The sequence below is a fragment of the Necator americanus genome, chromosome II (genome assembly GCF_031761385.1).
Source record: "Necator americanus strain Aroian chromosome II, whole genome shotgun sequence".
NCBI classification, from domain to species: Eukaryota; Metazoa; Nematoda; class Chromadorea; order Rhabditida; family Ancylostomatidae; genus Necator; species Necator americanus.
In genome coordinates this window covers 23,888,023-23,900,749 of record NC_087372.1, presented here as the reverse complement: position 1 = coordinate 23,900,749, position 12,727 = coordinate 23,888,023, and the positions used below count along the sequence as shown (strand labels likewise).

General features: G+C 41.5%; 2 protein-coding genes across 4 annotated transcripts in view; one reads left to right on the top strand and one right to left on the bottom strand.

Annotated features, from left to right (window-relative positions):
- RB195_019229 (uncharacterized protein) overlaps positions 1 to 5,284 on the top strand; it is a gene marked incomplete at both ends in the record, with an annotated part of 30,689 nt that extends 25,405 nt beyond the window's left edge. For both annotated transcript variants that reach the window (XM_013440535.2, XM_064186989.1), the window contains 17 exons: positions 17 to 123; positions 577 to 720; positions 775 to 849; positions 920 to 994; positions 1,100 to 1,207; positions 1,379 to 1,451; positions 1,574 to 1,663; positions 1,731 to 1,852; positions 1,939 to 2,063; positions 2,553 to 2,678; positions 2,731 to 2,798; positions 2,962 to 3,122; positions 3,220 to 3,334; positions 3,403 to 3,525; positions 3,587 to 3,659; positions 4,897 to 4,999; positions 5,213 to 5,284. In XM_013440535.2, coding sequence (XP_013295989.2) covers positions 17 to 123; positions 577 to 720; positions 775 to 849; positions 920 to 994; positions 1,100 to 1,207; positions 1,379 to 1,451; positions 1,574 to 1,663; positions 1,731 to 1,852; positions 1,939 to 2,063; positions 2,553 to 2,678; positions 2,731 to 2,798; positions 2,962 to 3,122; positions 3,220 to 3,334; positions 3,403 to 3,525; positions 3,587 to 3,659; positions 4,897 to 4,999; positions 5,213 to 5,284 — 1,760 coding nt within the window. The remainder of the gene's footprint in view (positions 1 to 16; positions 124 to 576; positions 721 to 774; positions 850 to 919; positions 995 to 1,099; positions 1,208 to 1,378; positions 1,452 to 1,573; positions 1,664 to 1,730; positions 1,853 to 1,938; positions 2,064 to 2,552; positions 2,679 to 2,730; positions 2,799 to 2,961; positions 3,123 to 3,219; positions 3,335 to 3,402; positions 3,526 to 3,586; positions 3,660 to 4,896; positions 5,000 to 5,212) is intronic.
- Positions 5,285 to 5,540: 256 nt separating this feature from the next.
- On the bottom strand, positions 5,541 to 11,929 carry RB195_019228 (uncharacterized protein; the record flags this gene model as incomplete). Of its 2 annotated transcripts, XM_064186987.1 has the most annotated exons (12): positions 5,541 to 5,642; positions 5,694 to 5,781; positions 6,964 to 7,017; positions 7,071 to 7,183; positions 7,287 to 7,401; positions 7,464 to 7,567; positions 7,715 to 7,818; positions 9,091 to 9,267; positions 10,986 to 11,127; positions 11,187 to 11,287; positions 11,342 to 11,511; positions 11,757 to 11,929. In XM_064186987.1, the coding sequence occupies 12 exons, from the start codon at positions 11,927 to 11,929 to the stop codon at positions 5,541 to 5,543; spliced, it is 1,443 nt and encodes a 480-aa protein (XP_064042868.1). The 2 variants fall into 2 exon arrangements, with proteins under 2 accessions (XP_064042868.1, XP_064042869.1); XM_064186988.1 differs by lacking the exon at positions 11,757 to 11,929 and having other exon boundaries at positions 11,342 to 11,477.
- Between the last annotated feature and the right edge of the window lie 798 nt (positions 11,930 to 12,727).

Below are 12,727 nucleotides of genomic sequence, written 5' to 3'. Positions count from 1 at the left end.
TTCTGTTCAATTGCAGACAGATCGTTTTTTACGGGGGATTCTTTCCGACGACCGTACACCCCTACAAGAAAGTTTCATACAACTACTGATCGCTCTCTTAGAGCCATGTACAAACCACCATCGGTATGTGGAATAATTTATTCAGTTTCTCTAAAATTTATGTCTTCCGAGTATAGTAACCGGTTCTTTCCTACGACTATCGTTTTCCTCCTGTTTGCATGCCAATAAAATGTTATCGTTGTTGAGATGGAATTCACTTTTTTTGGCTGTAATCAGCAAATAACGTTGTCGCAACATATCATTTGCTGGTGACGCAAAAGCGCATGTCAACTTTTTGTTGCAACATGTGCACAGTGTAATTTACAACGTTTGATCTCTGAATCTAGGGGTGTATAAAGATCCCCACTGACGGGCTCTGATCTAAGACCGATGTCCTCTCTTTGGAATTTTGTAGCACAGTTTTTACGCTCGAAATGAGGTGAGGTAAAAATGAGCGGCAACAAAAAATATATGTAATTTTGGATCATAAAACTTCTACTTCTAGAATTCAGAATAATAATATCTACTTAACTCCAGATACTGGTCTACACTGGAGAACAGACCGGTCTCTATAAAAGGATAAGATCGAGTTTATCACAGCTCATACCTGCAGATCGGTACACTGTCTTTCATTTGAGTGCTGAGGCTATGAAAAAGCAACCCTGGATCGAACCCACCACAGTTAGCCTTTTTCTTGTTTTGTTTTCCCTTCATTTATCATCTCTTCTCTTCTAGGCATGTCTTATAATCGCTGATACATCGGAACTGGATGATCAATCATGGGGAAACATGCAGACCTATTTTAACCAAGTAGGTTTTTATTCCTCTATTTCATACCCTGCGTCGACACCGGTACATTACCCTACATTCGTTTTTACAGTCGGGAAAAATAATCTTTGTTTGCCAAAATCGTCTCCTTGCGAGTCTGTCTAATTGTGAGTCGTCCAAAAAACAGGTATTTCATTGTTTAGATTCTCATGTTTTATTAATCCAAACGCATTGTTATTTGATGTGCAATTGTTGCTGAGAAATCGTTGTTATTAATACAGAACAATTATAGGCCGATATGATTCGAATGGCATTTGGATCTCGAGATTGCCTGTCCATGGGGAAAGATTTCGAGCATTTCCTTAAAAAGTCGTTAAAAACACTTTCAAAACAAGGACAGGCGAGGATTTTCTTTCGTTTTCTTATCAGAAATAATTAATCTACTTCATCAGAGACCAGCACAATGAAGTCTAACCTTGGAAATCTTATTTAGGACACTTGAAGCTACCTCTTTTACTTTTTCTTCTTAATCATACTTTTGTGGGCTGTTGCAATTAGAAAAGGTGTTTAGATCAACACAACTTTTCATTCCAAGGATTTAGCAGGGGGAATGAGCTACTCAGTCGTGCTAAACAAAGTAAAAGGTATGTTCTTGTGCATGCCTTCTTTCCCTATGTTTTCTCCTTCATTCATTATGTTCTACTGATCACCTTACTCCTTGTTCCTTGTCCATCCTTGTTTTCGTTTTAACGTTTTTTTTTTTCAGATATGCCCCTCTTTTTGTATATGGAAAATAGTGCACATCAAGCTTCGGCTATTTTTTCAGATGCCACATCTGAACAGTTGTTAGCACCTGGTATGGTCCTTGTTTTGCAATCACTTCGTCTACGGTGTTTTGCATGGATTTTACTATGATGCTTTAGGCAGTCGGATACTTCATGATTCGTTGTCTCGTGTTGGCGTAACAGTATGTGAAACTGAAATTCCAACTCTTACTCCAGCAGTTATGATAGCTAGCGAAGACGACATCATTGAGAACTTGATGGTAATATCATTTTCATTTTTTAATATCGTTTTTTCTCTTTTATTCGTTGGCATTCTGCAAATTTGTTCCAAAACAGTTGCATTCAGGGAGTACGATATGGGGAAGAAATTGGGCTAGTACCACGGCTTTTTCTCCGGAAAACAGAAAAGGTGGGAGAACAAGGAATGCCTGATGTTACTGAGAGTGTGTTACCTGTGGAGGTCTCGTCACGGTGAGTAGTTGCTAATTTCTGAATAGGTAAATAGAAGAACCACAGAGAAAAAGTCATTAGTTTCGAACTTCTTCATCTTCATCTAACTTAGTATTTGCGTGCAAAATTTCGTGGATGACCTCAATCGGTCGGTTTTCCGCAAAGGAAAGTACCATACTTCGACTGATTGATTTAGCGAGCTGACTTAATGTAGATGATTATCACATACAATGTTTCCTAACCACTTTGGGTACTACTCATAACTTGCATAAAAGAGGAAGCAAACTTTAAATGAAAACCGCTTCTGAGTTCCTTTATCGCCTTTCTGCTGTTAAGGAAAGAGTGAAGTAATTTGTTATTGCTATTGGGCCATAAATCTGATGTTGAAAGGGGATTCCTCTCAATCTTGAGTTTGCTTCTGCAAGTACAATAACTATTGTACGTTTGATTTTCACTTGTTCTGTTCAATCCCGGATTCATTTTCAATGTGTATTCTGTGGCCTACTTTAGCAACCAGAAGTCTTCCTACACACATTTCAACTTCCCCTTGTACTTCTCACACCTTCGGACAAGACGTCTGGGACACGTCATTCTGCACATACCTGTCGCTACCACCACTATGGATGTATGTGAAAGGTGTGTCCCCACCGCTAGAATCTTATTTTCATAGAAATCTATTTTATTGAAGCCTTTGTGACGCAATACCGACTTGTGACGGTGCTGTGATAGTTGCCGCTCGTCAGACGCATGGTCAAGGTTAGCGACAATATTTACGGCTTGTTTGAGTGAAGCGTAGAGCACAGTTTAGAAATTTTCTTTTAACAATTAATTGTGGTACCATATCTACAGGTCTTTCTCTATTATTATTTTGTTTTCTCTTCCATATGTTTTTCTTTGTGTTCGCAATAGCTTAATTCAGGTCGTGGTGGAAATGAATTCGTATCTCCTCTTGGAGCTGCAATGTTCACTGTTTCTACTTCTCTCCCGCAGTCGTGTTCATTAGCTCGAACTCCATCATTTGTTCAGCATGTCTTTGCTGTTGCATTGGTTGATGCTATTCGTCGGTTAAGCGGTTTTGGAGTATGTTTTCTTTAATAATTTATTTACATTAGACTTATTTCTTGTTTTTTTTTAATGGAAATCCTAGGTTACTTGCATTTCGGTCGTGATATTTCAGGATTTCCCACTACGAATCAAATGGCCAAATGACTTTTACTTTAACCGCTCACACAAGGTCGGCGGTCTTTTAGCTACTGCTAAGTGTCGTGATGATGGCCTGTTGGTATCAATCGGTAAGCACACGTTCCCTTAGTTGGGCTTTTAATTAGTGCATTCATCAAATAAACACTGAAAGTAACAGGTGCCGGCATCAATGTATCCAATTCGCAACCAACAGTTTGTCTCAACGACATGGTTCCAGATGGAAGCGACATCAAATTCAGCATTGAAGAGGTTATTGCCGAGACGTTGAATAGATTCGAATGTGAGTCATCGTCTACGTTCGTTAATAGCAAACTGGTAGAAATATGTCCTTATCGTTGTAGATTGGATGAATATCTACGAAATGAAAGGTGCTGGTGAAGTGCTCAAAGCATACCACGAGTTTTGGTTGCACAGGTGAGAGGCTTTTGATAAGAAAGTCTATTTTTCCTACTCAGCGTTTCCATCAGAACAATTGTGTTGTAACAACAATAAAAAGCCAAGGATGAGAGATTGTTTCCCCATTAGGTCAAAAAGTCGAAGAAATAAAGGGAAATGCACAAAAAAGAATTTTACCTCGCCTGAAACGAATGAGGGAAGATCATACCATAGTTGTATTTTCTACCAGTGTTTCCTTCCACTTTTTACTGCTGACGAGACGACGTGAAGCCATGTAAAGTTAGTCTCGAAAGCCCTTCCTGCTTTTTTCGTCTGAGAACGTCGTAGTGCTCACGTATTAAGTTTGTTTTAGAAGTTCCGTCAATTACCGCGGATACTCATTAACGCTACCACTCCATCTTTCTTGACAACTAGAACACCATTACAGCTGACGGCGGAAATGCTCTTACGGTTCCTGTTTCTCAGAAAGGTTGATCGTTAAGAAGTGTAAAGCTTAGAATAGTGAATGTGAAAGAGAAGCGAAGAGCAGCAATAGCCACCGTGTTTTCATTGGAACAACGCGTAGTTTGGATTATTGTATTGGATGGTTTGATGTTGATGGGTTAAATATGCTTCGTATAGATCGCTTTATTGACTATTTAGTATTCGGAATGCGTATAAACTGAGTGGATGATCTCCGCATAATGTTGTAGGACTTTTTTTCGATGCCTTTTCACAAAAATTATGTCTACAGTATCTACTCCTAGTTTTTTTTTTCATGATAGAGGGGTGAAGAAATGATCCTCATTGCATAAAGTTGCAGATTTCAAGATTTGCATTTGAAATGTGTTCTGGATGTGAAACGTAGCGAATGAAAGAAAGAAGAGAGAGAGAGAGACAGAGAGAGAGAGAGTACAGGTCGGGATTGAAAACGCCTCATTCCTCTCCCTCTCGGTAGTTCTGGTTTTGCGTGTTCACTTCAAAAACAATGTAAATACGCACGTTAAGCGAAATGAGGAATGGAAACAAAGTGAGCATCTGTGGAGAATGGGCAGTGGCATTTACTTGGGTGATGACATGCTATGCTCACCCTTTTCTTCAGAACATCTAACCTCGCAGCGTCGCGACCGAGCGTTAGGTCTGACTGCGAAGACGTACAACGAGCTAGAAATCTATAACTTTTTATGTTCAAATGTGTTCATATTTGAAAAGAATTTCCCCTTTAGTCTGCCATTGCTTGCAAATTATACGAAAGCGAAAAAAAAATATTGTTTAGCCGAGAAGAAGTGCTGCTCGAGGAGCTGTCTGAGAAAGTTGTCATTCGGGGGTTGGACAAAAATGGATACCTTCAAGTGCGAAGCAAAAGCAATCCTAGTAAGGTGAATGAATAACTTCGTATGTTTTCCTTTCTATCAATTAACATTCCGCCTTTTTCTCTATTATTATTATTATTATTATTATTATTATTTTATTTTTATTATTACTATTTTATTATTGTTATTATTATTATGATGATGATTATTATTATTACTATTCTCTTTTTCTCTTGCCGTAGGCAACATTCCTACATCGCTTAGCGTTCTTTCTTGCAGATATTTTCGGTTGGTGATAATGGGAACACATTTGACATGATGAAAGGTCTGATTCGACATAAACTTCGTTAGCGCTCTTCCTTCCTATCCATTTCTATTTGGTGCAGACATGCTGCGCAAAGTTCTTATTTTAGCTCAATTGCTTGCATCTCAGGTATTAATTGCCCGTTGATTTTCCATGCATGTGATGTCATTTACTGGTCGATATTGAATCTAGTGATGTAGCACATAGTTTGCATTCATATTTCATACCAGTGGAAAAATTACAGATCTTTGTTATTCAACAGTAAATATTATTATTCAGTTTCATCAGCATCATACCATATTATCAGAATCCAGCCACGGGGCCCGCGTTTATCACGTTCATCAGAGAACTGCCGTGTTTTGCCAGAAACATCATTGCCTTTAGCTCTTTTACCACTCGATCCACCTATAATAAAGGTGTAGATGGAATGCAATTATAAGCAAAGAGTTAACAGACATCTTCACGTGTGGTTTCTCTTCCAAAACTGAATCGTATCGTTCTTTCCACCAGTTCTTTGCTAATTCCACATGCAAGAAGCGTCGAACTGAAAACGTGTTAGTCATCGCTATAAATCCCTTTTGATTTTTCAAGACAGAATCAGTCAGAGGAAGGACTCAGACCTTGTGCATTTGAATCGTAGAAACAAAGATCTAATATATTCACTCGTAGAAACGATTACACTGATCTAAGATGGTAATTCTTGACTTTAAAAAAATGAAAAGAACGGTAAACGAGTTAGAACTAAAACAGGTCTGTACCTATACTGTCCTTCAGACCTGATTCCGAACGATTATCACAATATGTTCCTATCAATACAACTTGGCTCATAATACACTTATTTCCATATGCATAAGCGAGTTGTTGCTCTTGTGGAGTAACGAGTCGATGAATGGATGGAAGTCAACAGTTTTCAGTGTAACCCCTCTAATACTCCACCAAGCTTCACGAAGATTGCCTAAGTGGTTACTGACGAACACAACATTTGTTTCGTTTTGGTGCAAGTGTAGCTGGGGGAGGGGGCACTAAGTGGTGCTCTAATTGGCTTCTACATCGGCGCGCAAAAAAAGTCCGTAGAGCAACTGCCAAACGGAGTTTTCAACGACGATTTCGGTTGCAACGCTCCACTTTTGTACACGCGCCGCACTCATCTGCGCACCGGTCGAAAGTCAGTGAGTTCTCGACTGCTTATTCAAGTGAAAAATATGAATGGCTTGCTTAGGGGACAAGAACGTATACATGGAGGGCGTCCTACCGCTCCTCGTACGAACTAGAGCGATTCCCACGCCGTTTTTTTAGTACGATTAGGGAGAGGTGAGCGGAACCATCCTGATCCCGCAATCTACAACTCCATCTCTAGCTTTTGCCGTGGATTCCAGTGGGTGTGTCTGATTTTCCAAAACAATTTAGTAGCTTGTGAATTATAGCCTCGCCGGTGTTGCAGTTTGATTAACGGAAGGTAACCTGAGTCAGCTATTCAGATAGCAGCGAAGGAATCTCTCTAGGATACACACCATAGCTAATAGCTCTGAAAAAGCATGACCGGGACATGCTCGAAAATTTGCCGATCACCAATACGCATCCAAAAATTTAAAAAGTTTGAAAGTTTCTGACGTTATAACATGAAACTCCGTGCTATATAAACGACGACGAATGTCTGAAAGTGGGCGGTTTAAACCCTTCTGCTTCGCACTTTTCTTTTTTGAACGCGAAAAATGGAAAAACATACCTGACTGCACCTGAATGGCAGGCGGATCCGGTACTTGCATAGAATGTTTTGCACCTAGAGTTCTAACATAGTTCACGACAAGGATCTGTCACAAATTGGTGACGTACTTGGCAATGAGATCTGCAGATGGCTTTGGATATTTCGGAAAAGCAACCGAGCTAGTGTTAGGCAACCTAGGCGATGCGGAGAAGTGAACGACATGCTGATCTGGCAGGCATTCCTTGAAAACTATGTCAATCCAATTGTTGATGTTGATATAGTAAAATCACTCAGAGTAAAGCAGTTCTCCGCTTGCAACAACTACGACCTTTGATTCCTATTACCTTAAGTTGTTGCTCGAAATAATCTCTTATTGTGCGGAGATGTGCTTCTGTTTGTGACAGATTACACGCAGCCGCAGCTGCACCAAGACCCATTATCATCGGTGTGTTCTCAGTGCTGCAAAAGCAATCTTAATTTGATCAAAAGAACGCAGTTGATGAGCTTTTTTTTTGCCCTACCCAGATCTAAGGCCCCTTTCTTGTCCGCCTCCATATATCCACGGAAGAATCTGAGAAGTATACTTTGATCGCAGAACTAATGCACCATTTCGAGGACCGTAAAACTGAAACTACTGCACCAAAATTTGAGGTTGAAGTTAGCAAAAAACGTTATATCTAAAAATGTTCGAGTTATTGTTCAAGAGTTCGTTGCTAGGGATAAAGTTTACGAAAACATTCTCTGAAGAAGAGAAGAAGTTGACGTTGATCACCTTGTGCCCGACTACCGTTACCGCATCCACTTTAAGCTCTGCTATATTTACATCAATCTTGCCGACCGCCTGTGAAGCATCGGAATGAAGAAAAACTGTTGTACCTAAATCAACAATGCTAACAGGACTCCTTAAAACTGACCTATAATCAAGAGTGACTAAAAGCACATATTTGTGCAACAAACACAAACATTTGATGCGGTTAAGTTACTGGCTATTTTTGGGGGAACGCGAATTGGCTGAGCCTGACTTGTAGTGCAATTACCTACGTTTAGGACTGAAAAGGATAGGAAGGATAAAGCGTCATCGCCTTACCCATCACCGTACGCTTCATCCCTTCTATCCCTTTCCTTTTCGACCCTTCACTCAAAGTATTTCGGAGGCATCATAGCCAAATTTTCGGGAGCATCTTTGCCGTTCCCCAAAGTCCACGCAGTTGATTAGTGCCTTCGCGATAAGCCTACACGTTCAACTTCAATCCAGAATTGTTTGCGGTTCATGAACGCGTGTTCAGCACATACCATGACTTGTGGGCCCAACCAAACTATTGAGTAAGTGTTTTTACCTTTCCAGACGCACCAGTTCATCTACTTCAGAAGGATGAAAGCCTTGCTTGGCGGTAGAGCAGTGATTGATTGTACAACAGCAGCAGAACCTCTTACCGACTGAGCTACACCCATCCCATGGGGGACATCGAAGTGGGGTTGAAATGCCACCATAGGCCTTTCAGCGCTGCTCCGCAGTCCGACTCGAGTTAGCAAGTGCAACTCTATCTTTAACTCTCTACGGAGTTGCACCACAGATCAGACCGTTTCGACCCGAATGTAGCAAGAGTGTGTAGTTTGTTTCGCATACTTATTAAGCTCATATATTGAACGGTGCTACATGAGCGCATGTAAACGACTAAACACACTATGGGCATGAACAACTACATAACTCCTACGTGCCAATGCTCAGATATGTTGGACCCACATGGCACTGTTTCAGTGAACCCAAGCCTTTGTTCTACAGTGATTTGCGCTTGCACCTTTAAATTTCTCTTGACACTTTAAATTTGAAGAAAAGATGTACCGCAGGCGGTGAGAGGTTCGGCTACAACTGTGCCGATGGTCGTAAACCCCTCTCAACCAAAACCTTCATCCCTTCAAGGTTGATAAACTGGTACCAGACTTGATTGGGTGGATAAATACTGATTTGATACATCCGCTCACCCCCGCAAGACATCATTGCAAGGTTACACACGCGTTCATAAATTGTAAACGAATCTGATCTGAAGTAGACCTCGTAGGCGCATCCCACAACGATTTCGAAGTGGTTTTGCTTTAAAAGATGTAAGATGTAGTTGCTGGACCATACAGACATCATGTGTAACGTACCGTGTTTGCTTTCTGCCTTTCGGACCGCGTCACTAAGATCGGCAATGGGCTGTAGTACTCCTGTTTCGTTGTTAGCCAACATAACAGTTACGAGACAAGTCGATGGTGTGACCAGCTCAAGCACATCGGATGGGGTTATCTGACCACTTTTTCGGTCTATTTCAAGCGTGGTAAGTTCTGCAATAGTCATAATTAGTCAAGAGTTTAAAAATGAATTGCGAACTGTATTGCTCACAGATGTAAGAGGTCACAGATCAATGTGAATGAAATATGCATATAAAGAAAACATTTGATCATTTTGCGCAACATTAAAGGCATCGCCCCAGGAATCTGGGGTGGTGGGGATTTCAGGTCGAGAGTTCCCATATGGGGTCGTAGATTATGAAGAGAGGGGTGATTCCGTCCATTTCTTCCTAAATGCCGTAAAAAACGGCCCGGAAGATGCACAAGGTTGGCGCGCTCCAATCGAACTCGTTGTAGGAAATAGCGCGCCAGAACGCTCAAAGCCGTATCTTCCGGGCCGTTTTTTACGGCAATTAGGAAGAAATGGACGGAACCATAATCTACGACCCCGTATAAGCATAATTCACGTGAAACTCGCACCACCCCAGATTCGTAGAGTGATGCCTTTAATTTGGTACCCAGATAATATACCAACTTGCACAACTGTGTACGATTCCGCATCGAATTGAGCGTTTCCTGTGTTTATTTCGAGAATTTTCGAGGAAGTTTCCATATTTTTTAGGTATCGCTTGCACAAGAGCGCATGGTTTCGGCTGAACACTCATCAGCATTATTTGCCATAGTTTGAGAATGATTTTTTTTCTTCTTAAACATGACTTACTCAGGTTCTCATCGTACACAGCGGACGCCGAAATCCTTCCCGCATACGGCTGCGATACACGTTCGATTGCGTGAAGGCAGATTAAAAGGGAGCATCCAATGGTTTCCACTCGAATAAACCGCTGGGAAACCCCAGCGATTATCGTCCACTCACTCATGAACGCAGCACGTGGACAGAGGTTATAACGTGGCTCGTAGAAAAAAAGTACAATAAAACTTTGCCCATGTTCGACTGTCCTTGAATCTTGGCATGTTGAAGACGTAGCTTTTTTATTGATTTGCTTGAGCTGCGGCCAAGACTGGTATTGATATTATTGATACTGATATCATTAACAGCTAACGTTTCGGCGTTATCGCCTTCGTCAGAGCCTGGAAAATTCAAAGCCATTAGTGACTTATCCCCTCCAGCGCCTCGTCACCCTACAGAAAGCATCATTTAAACGGTAGGTAAACTCAAACAGCAACACATTGGCTAGTGCTTACCTCATTAGCCAGACTTGGTAACGCAACAGACCACCACGTACCACAACTACGAGTCACAAGGGTTTTTTATAGGGACCTGACGGCCCATTTTCATTTTTGGACTTTTGGCGGTGATCCAAGCTGTTAATAAATATCAATACCAATTTTGGCCACAGCTCAAGAAAATCAATTAAAAAAAAGCTACAATAAAACAGTTTCTCGCGCCGTTTTTCAGGAAGACTAGAAGACTCTTAATCTACACCTCTAACTCTATTATTTCCCGGAGAGATCCGACATCGTCAATTTCGTGATACAATTTCGTCCTAAGCTGCGGAGCTCTTAGGCCGGAGTACATATGTTATCAAAACACTTGTTCTTGTTATCAGATTCCAAGCCATCCTATGTAGAATTCAACAAATCTCCGTACAGCCCTTTGCCCCTAATAATTGTGGACTTCTTAGTCAGTTCTGAGCTTTTCCAAATCGTCTCGTATGACGAAGAACTCAGTTTTGTGTCATGCAAGATCTACTTTCTAGAAAGATTCTTCGGCAATGACTAAATAGTGAAAACATAAAGGAATCGATGCTCACCTATGCTGCCAATATCTCGTAGGTGCCGCAGCGGCTGGAGGATCGAAGGATGCTCAATAGAAGAGCAAATCATGTGCGGCGTCTGGCCCTGGTACTCGGACTTGAACTTTTCCAGAGCCGAATTTATTACCCAGTTATTGGCCTAAAAACTTCTTTTATAGATTCCGGAAGACGCTGGATACGTTATCGAAGTCGGAAGACCTCTGTTCCTCCAGACGTGAATATCACTTCCTCCCCATTCACATGTAACAGGTTACCCAGCGACTTCCTCGCACTGTCAATCTCTTCCCTTGCCTTCAGTGCTAAAAACACTACACGGGGTTGAAAATGGAATGAAACGTGAATCAAAATCGAACCTATGGGGTTGCCGCTCGTTGGGTTTGTCCACAGCTCTAACCCGGCCGTGATAGCTGCTTTCACTGATGCCTCAAGTGGAGTGGTAGCATTATAGTCTAGGTAAACTGGCTGCTGCTCCTCGATGTACCAAGACATGGCGATTAATGCATCAGACGCGAAGGAAAAGGTTCTGAAATTTCGAGGTATTTCCTTTTGGAAGTGATCTCGACGCAGGTAGATCAAATACGAGGTGTCAAACTTCGTCACAGTTGCAGAGAATTTCGCTAATCTCTCAACAAACGAGAAAAGTGAATGATGTAAGAGCATCAGAGGCGTAAGAACTAGTAAGGAGACATTTTTAGTGGCATTCATAAAGGATACCTACCTCTTGGTACTGCGCTACACCCGCACAATTTCATTTATGATCTACTTCACTTAATCAGCAGACTGATATTATTGTTTTTTCGCCTTTGCCCGCCTCTTCGCCGAAGAGTGTCGTCCTTGAACACAGCTGTTCCAACCTTCTCCATCGACAGCACATAATCCATCCAGTCGTCAGTGTTCCATATCCTGCGAGACGGGGTAACACGGGAATTGCCTAATGACATCGTTTGACCTCAGGCTGACAATGACCAGCGGTTCAGTGTAACGATACGGAGAGTTGTCATCAAGGATTCCATGCTCCCTCTAGATATTTGAGTTGGAATTGGCAGTGTACTGGACAACAGCACCTTTGTCCAATATATGAGGAACTTCCACTTTGTAACTGTGCAAGATGTATGCACATGTTCAGCTTGTACTCAAACGTTTGATTGCATTTAGTACAACGACGGCCTCTGCGAGCAAGTAGCAATCAGATTACGCATACACGGCCCCAATTTCGTTCCTAAATAGTTATATTAAAGGGCGGGTGTAGCGCAGTCGGTAAGAGGTCCCGCTGTCCGCACGATCAATCGGAAGTTCAAATCCGCACTAGTGCTCAACAAGACATTCATCGCTTCGGAGTCGATGAATTGGTGAATGACCGAACTTGCCTAGGAGGATAAAAACACTGACTTGACACATCGGCTAGCCCCAGTAAATCTCAAACGATTCTGAATTGAAGTGAACGTCGTGGCGCATCCCCGGCGGATTGCATGACGCCAAAGACGTTATCCTTTTATCCTTTAGGTAGCTATGTTGAGTTACTTCGGTTTTCTCCCTTTCATCTACCCCAATTCCGTTCGTTAATAAAAAAAATATTTATTCATGACCATGATTCACAGTTCCGAACGTTTTCAAGTCTGAAAAGATGACACGAATGCGTCGGTTAAAATGCACGCATGGTAAGCGTGAGCCAAAAAAGGAAGGACTCAAGGTTCGATTTGATAGAGTATTTACATGTTTCAGTCTCGAAAAATGTAACT